At 36.2% G+C, this 22,259-nt stretch overlaps 1 protein-coding gene across 3 annotated transcripts in view; it reads left to right on the top strand.

The window, feature by feature from the left end:
• Nucleotides 1-22,259, top strand: part of LOC117435307 (enhancer of filamentation 1-like) — an 85,002-nt gene that overhangs the window by 31,206 nt on the left and 31,537 nt on the right. Inside the window, exon 1 of one of the 3 annotated variants that reach the window (XM_034058362.3) lies at nt 21,291-21,567. The exons of 1 other annotated variant lie outside the window; for it this stretch is intronic. In XM_034058362.3, the coding sequence (XP_033914253.2) occupies nt 21,556-21,567 (12 nt within the window). In that variant the 5' untranslated portion in view covers nt 21,291-21,555. Of the gene's footprint in view, nt 1-21,290; nt 21,568-22,259 lie in introns of those variants that run through there. One more of the 3 variants, XM_034058363.3, reaches the window with a different exon arrangement.

Consider the following 22,259-nt stretch of genomic DNA (forward strand, 5'->3'; position numbering starts at 1 on the left):
AAATACAAAAACACAATGCGCAATGGCCGCATCATATTATTAAGTGGTGCTTGTCAGCCTTAAAAACTTGATTGACTGCACAAAACTTTGAGCTCAGAGTTATAGACAGTGTGTATTGTTCGGAGTGCTCCTGGGCTTTTGCTTGCTGCCTTTCTTGCTTGCTGCTGGGAGAGGGTGGGATGGGGGTTTATTTCAATGGGATTATAATACAAGTTATTTCAGATGGGGAGATTATTGTGTCCGTTTTCTCATATGAAGAAGAAAAACTAAATCCTAAGGGCTTAAAAACAAGATCTTATCAGGTCAGCATGGCAACTCATCGTATAATTGAATACTAATCGGTGAAGCACAATCATTCTGCATTTTATAAATGCTCCTGTAAACATTAATAATAATCCTAATATGGTTTTTTTTTTATTATTATGCGTGGCTGTATTCCCTAATACTGTCTTTTGATTCTGTGCATCCAAAGACTTCTAATTAAAAGTTTTAAGAATTACCGTCTGTCAGTCCCAAACAGTTGTGACATAAATATTAAATAAACAGGAACAAAATGTAATTTGTTAATCAGGTTATTCTAGCTTTTATTGCAACTGTGGTACCACTCAGTAGAGTGAATATTGTAAAGGGGTGCTTGAGCTGAAACCTCCAGACAGAAGGGGTACAGTTTTAGAACAATTTAAAAATACTGCTTTAAGGTATACCAACAAACAGTTAATGACAATGCTGGTGTGCATGCTTAACAATGATACAGTTTAACATTTGTAGTTTTAAAACAGAGGCTGTTTCCAAGATAAAAAAAACAAGACAGTCTACAGCACATGAAAAAAACTTTATGTTCATAGAGGCTAGCTATATGCAGTATATTCCCACTTGTCTAAAATGTTTCAGAGCAATATACTTGAGTCTTGTATTGATATTTTTGACACTTTTATATACTTTCAATTTTAGTTCTCTTATAATATAAATGGTAGAAGCACAGTAACAGTTCCCTTTTTATAACAAGCACATGCAGGATTTGGTGTTTGCAGTCTATATACTTTTTGGATTCCGATTTTACAGTGGGTGGATTTTTGAGGTTATTTAAATAAAGCTTTGCTGTTTCCATTTCATGAAAGTTTCTCCCATAAAATCCTTTAGGGAATAACTCTATAATTGAGGAAATTGATGCAACCAGAAGGCGAGTAGGGAGGATTGTTTATGCTGTTGGGCAAACACAAATGTAGGACATGTCATATATTGTTAGTAGGAGGAAGAGACCATTGCTAAATGTGTGGTTTCATAACCCAACTCCACAGCTGGAGTTTTTGGCGACTGTGCATTTAGGGAAGAACACAAAAAAAGAACTTTAACATAGTCTTTGGAAACTATTGACGGCCAAGATGGTGCTTGTCAATGTATTTAAAATAAAGAGTGAATATTGTTTTTAATTGCAAACAAGGATTTACTTTTTTTTAATTATTATTATTATTTTTTTATATTATTATTATTTATTTAACAGACGCTTTTATCCAAAGTGATTTACAGAAATTAAACAAAATAGAAAAATAATAAATTAAACATTTTGAAATGTTTCTTGCAAGAAGGAAAAAGAAAATAGAAAAAGAAAAAGAAGGAAATAGAGAGAAATGGCAGATGAAAAGACACAGCAGACATAAAAGCAAATGAAAAAGTATAAACATTTAAAAATACACAACTAACTAACTAATAAAATAACAACACATAACAACACAGCGACGTAGGTGAAAACAACAAAGTCCAGTGATGCGCTATGATGCACATAAATACATAATTTTACTTAAAATAAACCACCTGGATAATTTCAGACAGAGCTAAACAAATCAAGCAAAACCAACCTATAAATCTGCAACAAAAAAACGGATTTACTGACAACTGCCTGACCATTTCTTTGTAAGTAGTCTTGTAACAGCAGTGTGTACCAGTGACATAAATAAATCTAACAAATATTGCCACAGCCAGAGCACAGCAATACATTCCAGTGGACATATTGCCTTGCAATTGCACCACCTCTTACTACAATGTACTTTATTTGTTTCTAATCCAATGTCACTGCCTACAGATTACCAAAGCCTTTTCACAACATACAGTATTATGCTTTCTATCCATTTTCATTTTTGCAATGTGGTTTATGGAAAACCAATAATTATTTTATGTCCAAATATGGAATTGAGAAAAAATATAAATATATATTCTTAAGTTTTTAATAAGAGCCGATATAACGTGTGTTCGTTTTTAAATAGAGTACCTTAAGGTTTGTGTATGGATTTAGAAGGGTGTCTAATTTTCATATTTACAGGACTCTGACTGCAACACTAGTTTAAGATGTATATCCTGAAGCATAGTTTGGGTAGTAGTAGGTTCTGTTTAGCTGTTTAACCATTACAAATAAAATAATACCCGAAACACCATTAAAAAAACAAAGCAAACCAAAAAAAAAAAAAACATAACAAAGTGACATTAAAAACAGACATTTAGTGATTGTAATATTTAAAAAATAGACAATATGTGTGCCAATAAATAAATTCAATAACCTTACCATACAGGGCTTGTATATAAAACAGCAAGATTCATTTATAGTAAATGTTTGTTTATGTATGAATCAGGTGTAAATACAGTTTGAGTATTAACTGTATGCCAGTCAGTATGTGCTAACAGGGTATGTTAGGAGTGATGCAATGAGCAAGGCAGTCTGAATTGTTAAGGCAGCTGTTCCAGGAAGTATGGATCAAAAGAACCACAGAGCTTTATACAAGGTGTCATTCTTCCATTGAAGCAAATTTGGTACATGTACTTTCACTGTAAACTGCCAGTCAGATAAGTACCTGGCCCCCCGTGGGGCTGAGTAATACTGTAGCACAATGCAAGTATCAAAAATCAAGTGTTAAAATTAAAATGAAAGCTACGAACTGGTTGCAGAAAACTATACCATTTGAAAATCACACTTATATTCCCTTATACAAATTCACTGGATTATGCAATTACAGTAAAACATCAAGTAACCAGAACAATGGGGTTTGTAAAAAATCTGGTGCTGGATAATTAACCCATGCCCTGGAAGTAACAAGAACACATTACAAGACAGAAAATTACTGCAAGTGTCTAGCTTTGCCTGCTTTAAAAACACAACGCTGATTGTTCTAAATCTGTGTAGTCTGGAAACCCCAAATTAATGTCTTTACATGTTAATAAAAAAAAGAATAATAAAGAAATACACGTTTTAATGGTAGCAGGCACTTTCAGATACTTGGCTCTCCGCATTACTGTACATGGATTGAGGGACCACTCCTATTGGCTAGCAGCAAGAATAGATTAACCACTAGTAGACTACCAGCTACCTCATCACACAAAATACACAACACTCTCTGTACTAAAATTCAATCAACTCTTAAAAACTGATACTACCTCTACTGTACTTTTAGAGGTGTGATGATCTCATTTTAATCACTCCCCCTGTCTTGGCTTGACTGGCTTCATCTATAGTTATCACATATAAATATGGTAACTGCTGTAAAATAATGACCATGGTACAGCACTGTAAATACATATAAGTATTGCAAAGGCTCGGGTTGTGCAAATGTTTTTTGTTTTTATTTTTGCAAATAGGCCCATTTGATAACCATAAACATTATATTCCTGGAGCACTAAACATTAAATATGGGCCACTAACTAATACATATTTCTAGTGCTCAACACAGATTCACATGGTGGTGCATCCCACTCATTCAAGGCCTTTAATACAGCTCCTCTAGGGGTCCTGATATTTGCCTTTCCATGCGGGGCATCACCTTGCGACTGTTACCTACTGTTACCTAGAGTTTCCCAGAAGTGGAAATTGACTTTTCCCCTGTGCAGATTCTTTGTGACTGCCGCTCTGCTTCATTTCATCTAGACCGTCTTGGCTTTAAAATGTGTTTAAATTAACAAAAGGTTGTTAAGTTGCAGGCACACAAACTTTCTCCCTCCTTGAAACCTGTGAATGTAACAGGCATGCTCCAAGTTCATGAAAGAAAAACAAATAGGTCAAAACAAAACAAAACAAAACTTTTCTGCATGTTTTTGTATACTAAATCCTTTTTTTATATAGGAACTGTACAATTTCCTGCATATATATTTTAGCATGTTGGTGTCTTTCCAGGTTTTAATAGTTCAGTGAGGCCAATTATATTAGGCATGGTGTCATTATTAATTATACACAAATTCTTCTGCTTCGCATTTACTAACTACTGCCAAAACCGTACAAAAAAGTGCTAAAAAAAAGGGTAAAAAATAGGGTTTTTCAACAGCTGCTTGCTTTTTTGAAGCCTGGTCTAGTTTGTCTTCCATAGTTTGCATTGCTTACAAAGATAAAAAAAAAGAGGGAATACAAAACAAAGGTTGTTCTGCCCTAAAAGAGAAGCAACCCTCCCATGTAGTCAGCAGACTATAGGGGGACCACTACTCGTACATCAAAAAGACCAGCATTAGTGTGCCAGGTGAATTCATTTAGTCTAGGAAGTAATCCTGCTATTGCAATTTTTTTCCAAGGCTACCTGACCCTTTTTGCTGAGTTGGTAATTGACAGGGTGTTAAACTAAAAGGGATGAAAAAATAGATGAAAGGGCCCCTGTAGTTTGTTTTGTTTATTGTGTTTTTTCTCCTCTCATTTTATGCCCTAGGGGCTGATTTGGAAATGTTTACAGCTGTCCTTGTTTGTGGCCCTGACCTAGGAAGTAATCATTGCTTAAGGAAGTGGTCCAATTACAATACCAATTATTAATTTCACTATCGTTTCTAGTTTTTAATTACAGTTATACAGGCTTTTTTGGGTAAAAATAAGTACAGTCAAACCTGTTAATATAACATCTGCTTATTATCATCACATTGCAATGTCCTGACCACAATATAAGTCAATGGAAACAAGCTCCTGATAATATCACGTTGGTTAATAGATCAGAAGTGTATGTTCAGTGTTTTTTTGACCAGTGCATATTAAAATGAACAAGCCTCGGAAACTTAAAGATGTAAACATAGCCCCGAAGGCTGAAATAATTGTTCTATCCAAGAAAGGAGAGAGAAACAAACAAATAAACTCTCACTTACGGATTTTCTCTGCGCCCATCAATGACCTCCAAAGATTCAGAAAAACAAGAATGCCTATCACAACTCTTAAGTGGCTTCTGCTACTAAAATAATACGTACAGGAATGTACGAGGAATTAGAAGAGAACTTCAATTGGTGTAAATGTATACGTGGTTGTTTGGTTTATTAGGTTATTGATGAACTCCTGATCATGTCAGCTCTGCTTATTGTCACAATTTATGCTCAGTCCCTTTGAAGGGATCTTAAGCAGGTTTGACTAATATATATATATATATATATATATATATATATATATATATATATATATATATATATATATATATATATATATATATATGTTAGGGCTGTCAAGCGATTTAAAAAGATAATTATGCATGGAACAGAATTCACGTCATTCTATTACTGACATAGGTTCTATTACTGACATAGATTAACCACTCTGCCAAAGTATGTCGGCGTAATGACTGACATTATATATATATATACACACACACACACACACACACACACACACACACACAAATAGCGTAAATATCACTAGCAGTGGTAATGTGAGCTACCCCAGCATGCACGAAACCTCTGAAAGGACCTCTCTCAGGGGGTGGAGTAATTCAGGATCTATGCCTATTCAATCCGTGGCGTCTATTTGACAAGTGCACATTTTGCTGAATTGTGCCTTCTAATGTTAAAATTACACTTAGCACTGAGGGCTAAGTAGAGACCACAAAAATATTACACTTGTCAAACCCAGATCAAACACTAGTTAATACACATTTCGAAGTACTGTGTGCAATGTGTGTGGACCATGGGTTAAATTATTCAATGTTGTACCGTGTCTGGGGTGGTAGCCCCTGTGATGATTGTAGTTGCAACGTCAAAGTAGATGAAAAGTAGTTACCTGGTATGAAATAATTCAGTAATTATTATAATTCAGTTTTTATTTATTGCATTTATATAGCGCTTTTTATACAAAAATATTGCAAAGCACTGTACAGTACATAGCAGAAAAAAAGAACAAACCACAATACATTTGTATAGCATGACACACATACAAGTGCCATAATCAGACCATTTAAGTATACACATAATACAAAAGCAGAAAATTTAAAGTTACATTAAAACCCACTAAGATAAGAAAAGCCATTTAATAAAAGTGAGTTTTTAGTCTTCACTTGAAAACTGTAACGGTTCAATAATTGAGGAGCTCTATAAGAAAAAGCCCTACCACCTCACACGTTGCTTTTGCTGACCCTAGGAATAGCAGCCCCATATCCTGTGATCTCAGAGTGCGGTTTGGAAGAAATGGGGTCAGTAACTCCTACAAATAACGTGGTGCTAATCCATTCAGGGCCTCGTAAGTTAACAGCAAAATCTTAAAATCTTTTCTATACTGCACAGGTAGCCAGTGTAAAGAGGCCAAAACCGGGGTAATATGTTCTCTTTTCCTGGTTTTAGTTAGAATTCTAGCGGCGGTATTCTGAACAAGCTGCAAGCGGGATACCACATGTTTTGGGACACCAGAAAAAAGTGCATTACAATAATCAATTCTAGATGAAACAAAGGCATGCATTAGTCTCTCGGCATCAGATACAGAAATAATTGGTCTAAGTTTGGCTATATTTCTCAAATGGTAAAAAGATATTTTAGTAACTTCTCTAATATGTCTCAAATGAGAGATCAGGATCAAAGATGACCCCCAAACTCTTAATTTCTAGTTTAAGTTTTGATGAGAGACTGCAACGGTGAAGCTCATGTAATCCCACATTTCCTTTTAGTTGGTTCTGTGAGCTCACTAGCATAACCTCTGTTTTATCTGAATTCAACATTAGAACATTCTGTGACATCCAATGCTTGATGTCTGTAAGGCAAGTAGCTAATAACACCCAGGCAGAAGAAATTCCTGGCTTTAGGGACAAATATAGCTGGGTATCATCAGCATAGCAATGGAAGTTCACTCTGTGTCTGCGAAAATGTCACCTAACGGTAGATTTTACCTCCCCAATAGAGACAAACTGAAACTTATCAGAAAGATAAGATTTGATCCAAGATAAGGACCAGGCCAGACAGTCCTACTGTGGTTTAAAGATGATTAAGTAGGATGGAATGGTCTACAGTATCAAAGGCAGCACTTCGAGCTAGAAGAATTAAAACTGATGGAAAGCAGATCATGTGCAGCACGAAATCCAAATATGTACCCTGTATCTGAAAGTATTACCAAACTAAATCTGTACATACTGTAGATCAATATTTTAAATGTAGGTGCTGCTGAAGAGTCCTGGTTGTGAGGGATGAGAAGAAAATCAAGTAAATTACAACACAGCTAGAGCCTAAATTGCAGGCCAAGGCACATTGACATAAAATAAACTGTTAACCCTTCATTTGACACCTGTTGGAAAATATCAAAATTATTTGAAGAAGAAAGCCTTACTTTTGCAAATCTGAAGTCATGCTCTTGTTCTGAAATTACTTCAGCGTTACAGTAATTAATGAGGTGCATTTCTCTCTTGACATGGTTACAGGCACTACAGTTCAGTAGGATTTTCTCTGGGGGGGGGGGGGGGGGTATTACATCAATAACATTTGCATCTGGTTGTCTCACAAATGGAAAAGTTGAGGTCATCTGCTTGCTTCCAGACCTCCAGCATGTTAAGCAGTGACATCAATCTATCCCAGTGAAAACTTACAAAAAGGCAAGATGGGCAATATTCACAGTAGGCTCTAAGGAATAAAAGAAAACTTTGATATGGCAGGATAGTAAACATATATTTTTTTCATGAAACTGTCTAGGATATGTAGGTCATAATAGTCTGATTGTTAAAGCTGACTTCACTTTTGTGATTGATATGTTTTATTAAAATATAAAGTGCAAAACACAGGGATCCAATGAAGTGGTATGTGTACTGGTGTATATTACCATGGAAATGCATATCGTTCCTCTTTTTTCCATTACAATGGTGAGTTAAAATGGAGTAATCACTATCCTCATCTTAACAGAGCCCGGCCCTAGAAAACATGAATAATGTCCTGTGTGCACTGCGTTTTGGGTGTAGGTGTAGCAAAAGACGTCTGGTGCTTGTAGAATGAACCCCATAGAAAAGCAAAGTTATTTTTGTGCTGCTGTCCAGTTCGGGTGTGTGAGAGTAATGAAACTACAGCACAAAACAAACAAACAAAAAAAACTCATGGATGAGAAGCTATTTATTTTCTTAGCCCAATAAAAAAGCATGTTTCCCAAACAACCACTTTAGCTAAAAAGATAAAAACAATGGAATAAATTGCTCCCAATGTTTTAAAAACGATGGTTTCTGGTGATGCTGACTGAGTTGGTCCCTAAATTAGAAAAATAAACTATACTTGCAAGAAGTTTAAGCTAGCAGACATTTCATGTTTGTCTTTCATGCTTATATTATCAGATAATAATGGAAAATACTTTATTGTTTTAGGAAAATGTAATTTGATATACACTTGGTGTACACAGTCATAAATCATGAGGTACAACTACTGTATAGTCAAGCAGACAAACACTAAATAAAATGTCAGAGGTTTACACTAAACATGTAATTATTTGAGATCTTTTCATTTTACCTTTTCCCCCTAATGATCTCTGGCACATCCCAGCAGTACAAAGTCCTTGGCTCAGTTAGTATTGTTCCCTTTTATCTTGGGAGGCAGCATCTCAAGTCTAGTTATGGAGGGGATTGCTGTCTGTGACGTGTTAAGCACTGATATGGACAGCGTTCTTCTCCTCACGGCTTTCCAGTGTGTATTTTGTTTTCAAACTGTAGCAATTTTAGTCTTAGAAGTTGAAATTGTCTCCAATTCTCTTTGAATTCCCTACTGCTTGCTAATGTGCTCCCCTTAATAGATTGTAAACAATCAGAGCATTCTGTGACACACATAACATATACTCTGGGAGGCCTTCATTTTGAGATTGTCAATGTTCTGTGGATCATAGCCTCTTATTCTTTGTGCTTTGTAATGTAAGCCCATTTTTTTTGTTTGTTGTTGTTGATAATGTCACCCAGGTAGTTTAAGGGTTAAACTTGTAAAAACAAAGCATGCAAGCTAAAACCACCGGTAAATATAGTAGGTCCTAAAACCCACTCAGTGTGATCTTTTACAAAGTGGCATCAACCAGACACAGGTGGTGACTAATCCAAAACTGAACAATGTTGAAGTAGTATGCTTCAAATGAAACAAAGAGAAACAAAGCAGTAAGCTTGTACAATTAGAACTACTGTCAAAAGTTGTTAAGCTGAAGTTAATTTCATAATTTCTTTAAGGAAATCTGAATATGTGTCATTTAAGAGTCTGAAACAATCAGAGGTTCTCCTTTATAATAGCAACTTCAAAGTGTATAGACTCTAAACAGAATGATGTAAAAAGAAACAAGCAATTATTGAGCTGTTCAATTTAGTCAATCTCCTATGCAGTCCAGTAGTCCATTAACAAAAATACATTCCCCTTCCTTGGTATTGCATGCTCACAGATCATAACTTGAAGGAACTGCTTTTTTCTTACGGGTTTCCCCAAATAGATACAGTATATAGAGTATAATGCATGTGGTAGTGTGGGATATGTGAATTTTATGCCCACCTGAGAGGTGGGATGCTACATAAACCCCAAGGGCGAAGCTCAAGGGGTTTATCCAAACATCCCACCCCGAGGGTGGGCATTCACTTCTCATTTATCACACACTAGCTCTGATTGTTCTGTTACTGGTGTTAAGGAGCACATGTTACCCATAATAATTGGCCAGTTATTACAGGAAATATCAACTGATGAGCCCATTGAAGAAATTGCTCACCAGTTATTAAAAGGGTAAAATCGATTGTATTGAGTTACAATTCCGTCCTACATTGGTCACCGCAGGTAGTCACAATGAAAATGCTGCAGGAGTACAGAAAAGTTAACATCCCATTTTTTGGAGATAGAAGAGCATGTATTGTATTTTCATAAATTCCACTTATTAATATTATATGTTTTGCAGCCAGCCAAATACCTGTTTTTTTTTTTATCTGTAACTGGTACACAGACTTCCTTTTGTCTAACAGAAGAACTAAAATACTTTAAAGCCGATTCAACTGTGTTGTTATCTGTGTAACACTGAACACAACACTTTAAAGTGTAGGTTTGCATTTTCAAGCTCAACCACACAGACCTGGTTAAAAAAAAAAGAACAAACAAAAGGCTTTATATATTAATAAATTGTGAATAAAAGCAAAATCAGAGCCGTGATGTCTGACGGGGAATGGTAATTATCTGATTGTGTGAGGTGAATAAGACTCCCTTTATCCCTCTATCACAAAGTGGCAACCACAGCCAAAAGTGCAGGGGATGCTCAGGCTAACGACAGGAAGTGCAGGCCAGACACTGGGAAGAGGCTAATGTGAGGTCTGGAATGAGCCCTGAGAGGCTCCGGTCAAGAAAACTCCATTCACCTGGAACAAGAGAAGGTATCTCAGGGATTAGAAGTGGGAAGATAAAATACAGCTTTCAGACTGAAAAAGGGGTGTATGAAAAAACGACATCTCTGAGGTTCCCCCCATAAGCCACATGCAATTACTTTGTTTATACGGTGAGCCAGATTGTATTTACGTTGCCCTGCTGCTACACATTCCCTGTTAAAGTTTTAGCTTTTCTTTAAAAATAAATAAAAAGTAAAGAATTGATATCAATTGAGGAGTGTCTTTGAAAAACTTGATAACCCACATTTAAATGTTCTTTAAGTAAGACCATTGTGTCGTATTATCAACCAAATACAATGTTCTGAAAATTGAAATGTTCGTAGATTATTATCAAGTTTTTCCACCTATCCTTTTTTATTTTCTATTCGGTAAAATGCCCATATACAGGTGGAAATACAATAATGAGTTCTGTCATCAAGGATTGCTAGTCTTCAAATGATACACAGAACACGATATTCATACAACTATGAAGAGATAATTAGGATTTTGTGTAGCCTTTAAAGACATGTTCAACTTTTGTTTGTCTTCCAATACGCTGAGGGTGCTCTGGCATTTCACGCAAATAATAACATGGCTAATATTTTTGTTAATTTTGGGTGCCGCAAACATGTACAATGTACAGGTTTAAACAGGTTAGTTACTTGGATGCTGTTTGTGAAGCACAAATGCTTCTTTTATTACACTCAAATCATTTTTTATGAATAGCTAAACAATATATAACAAATACCCTAATGTTGTTAATTGACCCAGAGTTTGTGTTTCCATGACTTGGTATCTCTACCACTAAATAGTGTGTGGCAGGCATAATGAAAATATCTCTTTTTGGTTGGCCATATGACCAACAAAGAATACTGATAGCAAAAAGATACGTAGAACCAATTTGACAAAGCTATTCATGACATATTGGTCTATTTTGAAAGGCAGACCCTTTAACCCTTTAACCCTCACCTTTAGAACTGTGTATTTCCTGTGCCTCTGTTTCCAACACCACTTTAGCTGATGCATGACATTGATAATTAGTGCAGAAATGTGTAGATTCAGAGGACTTTACAGACCGATAACATGTTATTTGTCCTGGACATATACGTAACAGTGCTCTCTATGGCCAAAGGTGATAGTTCTAGAATCTTTTTATACCTCCACCCTTGAAGTTTAACGTTTCTGTTTGTACACAACATAAAGCAGTGTGAAGTGGCCAACTGACTTTAGTCACTGTGGCAGGGCAGAGCCCTGCATGTAAATTGATTATTATGATTTAAATGTATTGTTCTGTGTTTATTTAAAATGAGTATGTGGCAGGGCACAGCCCTGCTGATAAATTGATTATTATGATTTAAAAAAGGAATGGTTTATTGTTGTATTGTTAAGATTTGGATGTATTGTTTGGTGTTTGGCAACACAATGTTTTTGGTGTTATTGTTTTACAGCATGGATGGGGTTATAATTCCCCATCCAGCTAAACACGTGCGTAATGTGGCCATCTCCAAATGAATTAAGTAATTACAAATTTGGAGATGGCCATGTATATAAAAGCGTATCAGCTGCTCACAAAGGGGAGAGCGTTGGTTGGATAAAAGGAGAAAGAAGGAGATAGAGCAGAGAAAGAAAACTAAAAATAACAATTGCTAGTCGTGCTGGGAAGACCAGCATGATACTTGTTAAAAGAGTTTGTCTGTTTGTTTTGGCCAACGTGCCGTTTTCTTTGATAAAGTGTGTTGTTTTGTTTAAACATTTTATTTATAATAAAAATAACAGTGCATTTGCGACTCACCCACAGGACTTGTGTGTGTCAACTTCCTGGTCTGTGACGTCACCCACTCAGCCACCCTGTCACAGTCACCTTTTAATCTTCTTTTCTGAAAAGCCAGCAACACTCATGCATACTTTGCTGATATCTGGGTGAGAAAAATACAGTGGCCCAATGCAAAAAGGGTTTTTTCGAAGTCCCATGAAAATATTGTTCACTGTGTGTGGGGGTTGTGCAGTAATCTTAAAGGTTGCTTCCAAAGACAAAGAAAGCAAGTGACAGTGCTAACTGTACTTTGTACAACATATAAGAATCAGGCACTTGGTGTGTGAGGCAGCCTACTAAGTCCTAGATACAGTATACATCAGTTGAATCAGGTCATTTATCATGGGTGATATACTGTTACATAATGTGCCCATTAAGAGCTGAAACTTCCCATCTTGTTCAAATGATTTTGAAAGGTTGTTTAATTGTGCATTGTCTAATGTGGTTTAGATTGGCGTAAAAGCTCACGCAATATTTTTCAACCGACTGTCTATCCTTCTCACTTCACTTCTAGCCTTCGGCTCCAGCTTTCTCTGGCACAAACATTTGTCTCCTGGGGTGCAACTGATTAGATAATAATAGATAGTATCAAGTTTGTTTCTTGCTATCTGGGTGGCAGGGGGAGAGACAACAAGGGTTGCATGCAGCTCTGGATATAGCAGGAAATGCCTGGGTTTTACTAGGTGGAAACAATTAATGACAGTGTTTCCAATTGCTAAATTTCCTAAATATTTTCCACCCTGTTTACGTCCTGTACCAGCTGTTAGCCCATTCTGTGCGTTCTCTGGTCTGCGCATACCAAAGATTCCTATTCTGCCATTTTGAACGCTGCCCACATAGCTCAGAAAATATATAGAGTGAACCTCAACTGGAGATAAACCTCAAGTCACTAGGGAGTCCTCTGTCTTCACAAGATCCATGGTAAACAGGGAAAGAAATGTATGAATGAGACCCATTCCCTAGTTAGTTTTTTAGTTAGACGTTGCTGCTTTATGTTATCTGTCAAGCTGAAATACACACAAAGAAGCATGTTAACTAGCTGAAACATGACGTCAATGAAGAAGCCTATATACTATGCAGAGTTCAGAAAAAAAAGAACAACAATCAATTGACTTTGAACCAATATAAGATTCTGTGTAAATGTCATATACAGTATACATAAACAGATGTGTCAAGGCTTGTTGTGGAATAAATTACTAAACTCCCACTAATAAGAGGGTAAAGTCCATAATCCACGTCAGGCACTGGAAGTAACAAACAACAGGGATCATGTTTACATTATGGAGTGTTGTCCCTATTGTATGGTAGTTCCTAGTGGAAATAACTTATTCAGTGGGTTTAACCGAATCAGAAGGGTCAAACTCGGAGAGAGACTCCGACAACACCAACACGGGCAGACCAGAGGGACAGCACAGATGTCCGCGGAGAATCAGCGTCTTGGCAACATGGAATGGTTAATAAAAACCCTTAAGTTTAACATAGATTGATACTTAAAATATTTTATATTACCCATAATCGTATAGTTATGTCAGTCTTTTAGTTCACAATATTGATACATTAATTATTGATACTAGCAGAATAACCGAACGCTGTGGATTGCTACTGGCATGTATTTGACATATCTCTCTCTATATACATATGTACATTATATTAAGGATGTGCACATTTTTGTTTTTTATGAATATTACACTAATCATAATGCAGAGATGCCAACGGCTACGATTTGGCCCTAGCAGCTACTATTTTGCTACTAGTTTTAAAATACGCCTTCTTTTTACATCCAGGCCCATCTCTGCCATTATCATCGGTCTTTCTTCAAAACTGTCTGGCGCGAAATGCACACTACATATGTTGGTGTACTGCCAGTGTGACACATGCCACTTTGCTCGGGTTGTTTGAACTTTTTTCTCCCATATGTGCTACATGTTTGTGTCTTTCGAATAAACGGTGAATACTAATATTCTTTTATTCATTTGCCTGACTAGAGCAACCAGCTACAACACAAATCCGAGGCAGTTTATTATAAAAAATGGGCCTGTCTGTGAATATCAATCTGTCATGTGTTCACCTTCTCCCTCTGTGATGTCACTACCGGTAACCTTAGGCTGCTTCAACAGCTGACCTTAAAAAGGCAACATGAAATTCTCCTGTCAGGACACTGCCCTCTGATTGGCTATCATATTGTTGTTAATAAAACAATGAACAATCCTCTCCCTACACGAAACCCTAACCTTAAGGACAGTATGATATACTGCAATCATTACACATCTAAAGTAGTTCATGTTTGGCAGTGAATAAGCATTTTTGTTACTTTTTAAAAAAAGTGACCGGAGGTGCTGACTTCCTCAGTTGTCCTGACAGGAACATTTCGTGGTAGCTTTGTAAGCACTGCGCTTCAAAACCAAGAGAGGAAGTTGTGCCTGTCACATTAAAATTCGCATTTTATTAAAGAACTGTATCACCGCCAACAATTTTAAATCTTGTTTGGGAATACTTGTTAGTCATACATTTTATGTTTCTTAAAAATGGTTCGGAGGGTGTCATAGGCACTTATTTTATTTTTTGTTATTTTTTTTATCCAAGGCGACGAGGGTGTGTGAACTATGCATCAGCTGCAGAGTCACTTACAACTATGTCTCACCTGAAAGACGGAGCACAAGGAGGTTAAGTGACTTGCTCAGGGTCACACAATGAGTCAGTGGCTGAGGAAGGATTTGAACTGGAGACCTCCTGGTTACAAACCCTTTTCTTTAACCACTGGACCACATAAAGCTATACTGTATTACAGTTAGATAGTGAGAATTTAAAACAGAATAGTAAATTGTGGCAAAATGTAAAAAAAATGCCTACACACACACAAACCCCAGAAGAATGTGCCCGTGAATCATAAGGATTTTGTTGTGATAGACAGCAAAGGATAGAAGGTACAACTAAATGTGCAAGTACTGTCGCCCAAACATTTTGTAAAGTAACTAAAAACAATAACTCTACACAGTATATACAAAGCAAAAGCCCCGAAAAAAAACAAAAAACATTTACATAAAACTCGAAAAATAGATAAATAAAATAGAAGCCCTACTTAAGATCCTTAGCATTACATTACAGCGCATATACACTTAATTCTTAACAATAAATGGTGTACAATGAAGACAGACCTCCTACCGTGTTTACTAAGTCTAGACGCTTGTTTGATTGTGTAGGCTATATTATAGTTGTGTATAAAGTGCTAGTGCCGGTCCCAAAAAAAAAACTTTTTTAAATGTTCCGGGTTTTTTTTATTATTTATTTATTTTATTTTTTTTGGCTTAAACACGGTTTTTCAATTTGCCACAATCCTTGGACAATGTTATGATTATTGTTACAATCACTGACAAACTGCGTTTGTTTGCAAATACTGTACTGTATTTCCAGCTCCCAGAACTGCCTGTTGGCTGCGAAAGGTTAGGCGCAAATTTATCAGACAGCAACACGTGTTTCTTAAATGTCTACATACCCCTGAAAGTGGACTTTGAAAGTGGAACTTAAGAAGCCGGTGTTATTTACAAATCAGAGGAGACTACAAGTAAACGGTACCGATACTATGAAAGTGTTCGATGCTTCGTTCCATGTCTGATGGCAAAATTAAATCTTAATTCACACAGAACAACCATCATGGAGCAGAAACACACAAGTCACACAAATGACACGCTTGTTGATTTAAAAACTAACGCCGCTGTGGGTCTAGTTATTATGCCATGGTTTCATTTTGTAGTCTGGTAATTTTGTAATTTACTTTACAGATGAGATGTTTGGTCAAAATAAAAGTGCACTTTTAGAAAGGCTCCGACGCCATTGACTGCAGGCATAATGATTGTATGTCCATGCTTCATTCAGCGTTCCGATGTAGTATGTACAGTCATTTCATACGATAACGTACTGGGGGGGGGGGGGGGGGGGATTTTCAAAGGGGAGCCCAGCAAAATAAGTTTTAACAATCCCTGCACTATACAATATTGATCTGAGTAAAAACTGAAACTAATTGCAAAGGATAAGCATGCCTTTAATTATAATTTTTATTACAGTGAATAAAAACAGTTACAAGTGTTGGAAGGCAGAAAGATGTCATGGTATGTGTGCTCAGTCACCACAGCAACTAAAGGGTATAACACACACCATGGCCTATTCTGGTTGCAAGTCAGGATGTGCAGAAACATATTCAAAATGTATCCCCAACTACATCTTAACATGAAAAATAAATCAAGACTTGTATCCCCTTTAAGGACATGAATAAATGTACATTTCACATATACGCTCTATAACTTATGCTAACATTTCATTATAATTGAATCAGCTCTTGGTGTGACATATGGAAGGTGATACAAACAGGGTATCTCCAAATACCCACAGATTATGATAAAACTCCTTAGCAAGTTCTGCCACAATTGAACATGTGGTTCTCTACAAGCAAAACAAAAATAAAGTGTGACATATCTCCAGGCACCCACCTCCACTATATCTTCTTCATCAAGAAGTAATGCCACATTACACAGGGATGGATCTAAAGGATGTGTAACCTGACCTTAATTTGAGTCAATAGACCATCCTAGTAACTGCAGTTCCAGAACACTAATGAACTGCTCCTACATACAAACTCCATACATGGCTCCTCTCTGTGTAAACGGCATGCATCACTGACACTTCAGAGCACTGTGAACCAAGATTCCTGATTAAAACAAACAAGTGACCAGTTCTTATGTACTGTACACCATGGAACCCTTACTGCTACATTTGTAGCAGCCATAGTATCAGAGCATATGAAGTTCTTATGCTGTGAGATTAGGCTGAATAGACAATATGTGAGACACTGGCCTAGGAGGAACATCTGTTCTTAGTTATGGTGCATTTTAGTCGCCTCCTTTTCCTGTCTGCCAACTCTGGTTTTACAACCACAAGTACTATTGGCAGATGCCCAGGCTTGGGACACAGGCGTGATTTTTCAGTGATTTGTGAAGTCATTGTAACACTAGCACCTGCTAAATATGCACACTTAAAAATAGCCACTCAGAAAGGTCTGCACTATAAGACATGCTCCTGATAAAAGTACATTGTGGTTTTCACGCATGTGTGTGTGTGTCTATATATATATATATATATATATATATATATATATATATATATATATATATATATATATACAGCTCTGGAAAAAATTAAGAGACCACTGCAAAATTATCAGTTTCTCTGGTTTTACTATTTATAGGTTTGTGTTTGGGTAAAATGAACATTTTTGTTTTATTCTATAAACTACTTACAACATTTCTCCCAAATTCCAAATAAAAATATTGTCATTTAGAGCATTTATTTGCAGAAAATGACAACTGGTCAAAATAACAAAAAAGATGCAGTGTTGTCAGACCTCGAATAATGCAAAGAAAATAAGTTCATATTCATTTTTAAACAACACAATACTAATGTTTTAACTTAGGAAGAGTTCAGAGATCAATATTTGGTGGAATAACCCTGATTTTCAAGCACAGCTTTCATGCGTCTTGGCATGCTCTCCACCAGTCTTTCACATTGATGTTGGGTGACTTTATGCCACCCAAAATCAATGTGAAAGACTGGTGGAGAGCATGCCAAGACGCATGAAAGCTGTGCTTGAAAATCAGGGTTATTCCACCAAATATTGATTTCTGAACTCTTCCTAAGTTAAAACATTAGTATTGTGTTGTTTAAAAATGAATATGAACTTATTTTCTTTGCATTATTCGAGGTCTGACAACACTGCATCTTTTTTGTTATTTTGACCAGTTGTCATTTTCTGCAAATAAATGCTCTAAATGACAATATTTTTATTTGGAATTTGGGAGAAATGTTGTCAGTAGTTTATAGAATAAAACAAAAATGTTCATTTTACCCAAACACATACCTATAAATAGTAAAACCAGAGAAACTGATAATTTTGCAGTGGTCTCTTAATTTTTTCCAGAGCTGTATATATATATATATATATATATATATATATATATATATATATATATATATATATATATATATTACTCAACCAACCCATGTCCTGCTGTTGGTGTGTTTGCATTTGTGAGTACAGATGTATTTAATGCAAGTATCCATAATAAGAAGTGTATGGCTTGAATACATACATACTTGTAGAGAAAGGAGAAAAAACGGCTGCAATTCTTTCTGAAATGGAATAGAGGGAATAATTATGTTTTTGTTTTTTTGTAACTGCTAACTGTCATTTATGCAACTTAAAAAACGGTTAACACACAAAAAAAAAATCTAAAAGGTGTTTAGCATCAGAAAACTGAAACTAACTGTTTCAAGGTGATATACGGCATAAATCAAAAATAAATCAGGTTTAGGTTCATTTAACAGCCTAATTATTGTATCTTCAATTTACAAAACATACCTGTCAGCTTTGAGTGGTTACATTCAATGTGGTGCCCTTCCTGGCAGTCACCAACGAACACTTCACATTAATGTTTTTATTGGACTTGTATAAAATAGACACTGATTTCGCAGGTGCGTTGCATCTTCCACCACCTGTGAGTGGGTTGTGTATGACCCCCCAACACCTTCAAGTGTGTTATTGAGCTCATTATTATTTTGAAATTCTGAATGACTGGTTGTACTACTGTAACCACATGGGTTTGAAATGTCAGGATTAGTTAAATCACATTGGTAAATCAATACAATGTTCTTTTAAAATTAAACTATATACCGGTACAGTTTAACTTCCTAACAGGTAGTGCATTTAGTAGATTTGTTTAAGGGCTTGTGCAATTGGCTCATAGTGAATGTCTTGGAGAAAAAAAATGTCCAACATGATGTTGACATAACATTCAAGGACAGGGTAGATTAGATCACAGCTAAGGAATGTTAATGGAATGTACACCAGCATTTTGCAAAGGCATGCCCTTCTGTTTGGGTTTCCATCTTATTGGTCCAGCATTCTTCATGGAATTACACTCTTTCCAATTTGTACAGATTATTGGAAATTTGTAGTTGTAAACTAAGATGTACTGTATAATGCTTTTATTCAAAGTTTGTGTAAAAGGGAGACTCGTAAGTAAGGTAGAGGTTGAAGAAGTCCATTCACACATAAATTGTGATGCAGCAAATGAAGGGAAGTAATAATTAGTTACACATTGCATGGAATAATAGTGGATCTATTACATAGAGATGGGACAGTGGGTAGTTATCTGTGTTAAAGAAAGATGGACTGATTAGCAGAAGTAAAGTGTCTTAAGTTATGGTGTTTTTTTGTTTTTGTTTTTACAATACAACCACACAAAGCCAATATATTAGAGGAAGAATTGATACAGTACATGTGCAAATGTAATACAGTATTATTGGCGATAATTGTTGTCAAGTTCTGTGAGTAACTTTTAGATACAGTTTTAACACTTCAAATTACTGTAACTGACTCGCTATTAATGTGTATTTACTGTTGGTATATTCCCAGGGTCGGCTGCAATTAACCCAGTCATGTAAAGGTAAAGTTGATGAAACAAGGTTACTTGTTTGGCCCTGTCCACACTACATAACCGATCTCGAGAACCATACTCAAAAATGTTTTAATTAATCCAGCTCAAAGCATCCACACTATGCCCTGTCCACACTATGCCTGTAAACTGTATTTGTTGCCTTTAAACTGGTTTAAAAGTGCTAAATACGGTTAGTGCCTACAATACGCAGTGTTTAATACCGTACTCAAGACCACCTCAGGGGGTAGTCTCGAGTCTGGTTCTAAATTAGATCGCATCAAGTAGTACGGGTTGTCAGAAGTGTGGACGCTGTAATACCGGACTACATTTGTGTGTATCCTCCAGTATCCTAGAATGTTTTCTGATATGTTTTGGCGCGTGGACATATCAAATACAGTACTCAGATCAGGCTATCAATACTGCTGTACCATTGTTAGGCTTATGTTGTAAAATGGTGGATTGTGGCGCCACAGAATAAAATTCATATTTATGGCATGTTGACAGAGACTATGCAAAGCTTGCCTATGGCGAGACCATTGCTACCTTCTCCATCGTTGACACCTTGTGTTTTTAAGAAACAAACCCTTAATGTTCATGTTAAGCAGCGCTATGTCTTCCGTGGGCATGGGCGCCATATTTGCCAGGTTGTAAACAGACAGTGCATGAGGGGATACTATCGTATTAAGTCCCACAGTCCATTGTGCTGCTAGGAACTGTAACCAAACTATTTTAATAGTGTTTGTACGCATTAAGCCCGACTAAACATGAAACTGTACTTTAGTTTGGATGCTTTGAGCTGGATTAATTAAAATGCTTTTGAGAACGGTTCTCGAGATCAGTTATGTAGTGTGAAGCGGGCCTTAGTGATAGTGGCCAAATCATTTGCTTTTGTTTAAACCCATCCCTGCAACTGTAGTAGTTGCACATTGCTGTACTATGTATTATTACTCTGGAGTTTTGACCTCAACCTGAAATGTGAAACTGTCTGTGTTGTTTAATTCGTGTATTGTACCATTGTAAGGTAACACAACTCTGCAATGTAAATGACTCTAGAAGCATAATGTAGAGTTGTAGCAGGCTAATATGCACAGCATCCATATGACTTATTCTGAATTTACAAAACAGAAACGGGACCAGAAAAAAAAAATAAAAAAGATTCCAGAGGGCGTGCGGCAGAAAGCAAAAGGAAAACGTCTGTTTCTTGTGTCGAATTCATGCGGAGAAAGTGAGCTGTATGAATGTCTTTGAAATAAGTGCATTTACGAGGCAGTTGCTAGGAAACAGCATTGTCACATATAGTTGCTTTGTGGGCTCAATTAATTTAACTGAGTTAATCTTTCAAAGCTCAAAGCCACCCTCTCTTTTCTCCTTTAGAACTTGTAGGAAGCTAATCAGCACGAAACAGAAGGATTTTGTGTTTTAGGCTGTAGGAGGGGACTAGTGCAGCCTGCCCAATGGTGGTATGATTATGTAAACGAGTTCAGCCTGTTGACCAGGAGTAATGAAATCACTTGGATCAGATACTCCAGTAACCTCGTTGAAGTGTTTGGAAGTGGGAACTTGTCTCAGACGAACTGCAATTTGGAGAAAACTTAAATTCTGTGCTCGGTTTACATTATTAAAACATTAAGCACCAGGTCTTGGATGTCTTCTCTGTGATTACCAAAGCGGATATCTAAAAAAAAAAAAAAACTCACAGCCATTCAAGATGAAGTATAAAGTAAGTACTGTACCTGCGGTGAAGTGTATAAGTATAGTTGTGTGTTAAGACCTGTCTGGTACGGTGCTGTAGGCACCATTCTTGTAAGATTGTTGGTTTAAACGGTAAAACACACAGTAGTTAAGTTGTTACCAGTTTGATTGACAGTGTGAAGGTTTACTTGTGTTGCGTTTCAGCAGCCAGCGTTAAAGAGAATCGTTGTTGTTGTTGTTGAATGGTTGAGGGGAATTCGAAATTTTTGGGGGGCATTCAAGTTCGATAGATCTTTGAAATTAAGTTGTTAAATGGGGAGTGTGCAAAATATTAACTGATTTGATATTTGATTTTGAAATGTTTTGAAGCAAACAAACTGTACAATTTATTGAAAATCCTGAATAGTCTAATCTTCTGTTAACTACAGGGGAAAAACAAGCAGAACATTGAAGTATCTAGTTGTATTTTTCAGTATCAATAAGCAGTATTTATTTTTTATTTTTTTTTTTAAATGCGTGTTTAACTATTTTATGGAAACATTTCTGAGGTAGAGAGCTTTAGTCTTTGGTATGTTTTTGTTAAACTTAATTTCCTTAAACGTAAAACAACTTGATTTATGCATCATAAAATAATTTACTAATAGTTTTTGTACAGTAGTATATTATTACAAAGAGGCATATTCATTATATATATATATATATATATATATATATATATAT

Source organism: Acipenser ruthenus, chromosome 3 (assembly GCF_902713425.1).
Source record: "Acipenser ruthenus chromosome 3, fAciRut3.2 maternal haplotype, whole genome shotgun sequence".
NCBI classification, from domain to species: Eukaryota; Metazoa; Chordata; class Actinopteri; order Acipenseriformes; family Acipenseridae; genus Acipenser; species Acipenser ruthenus.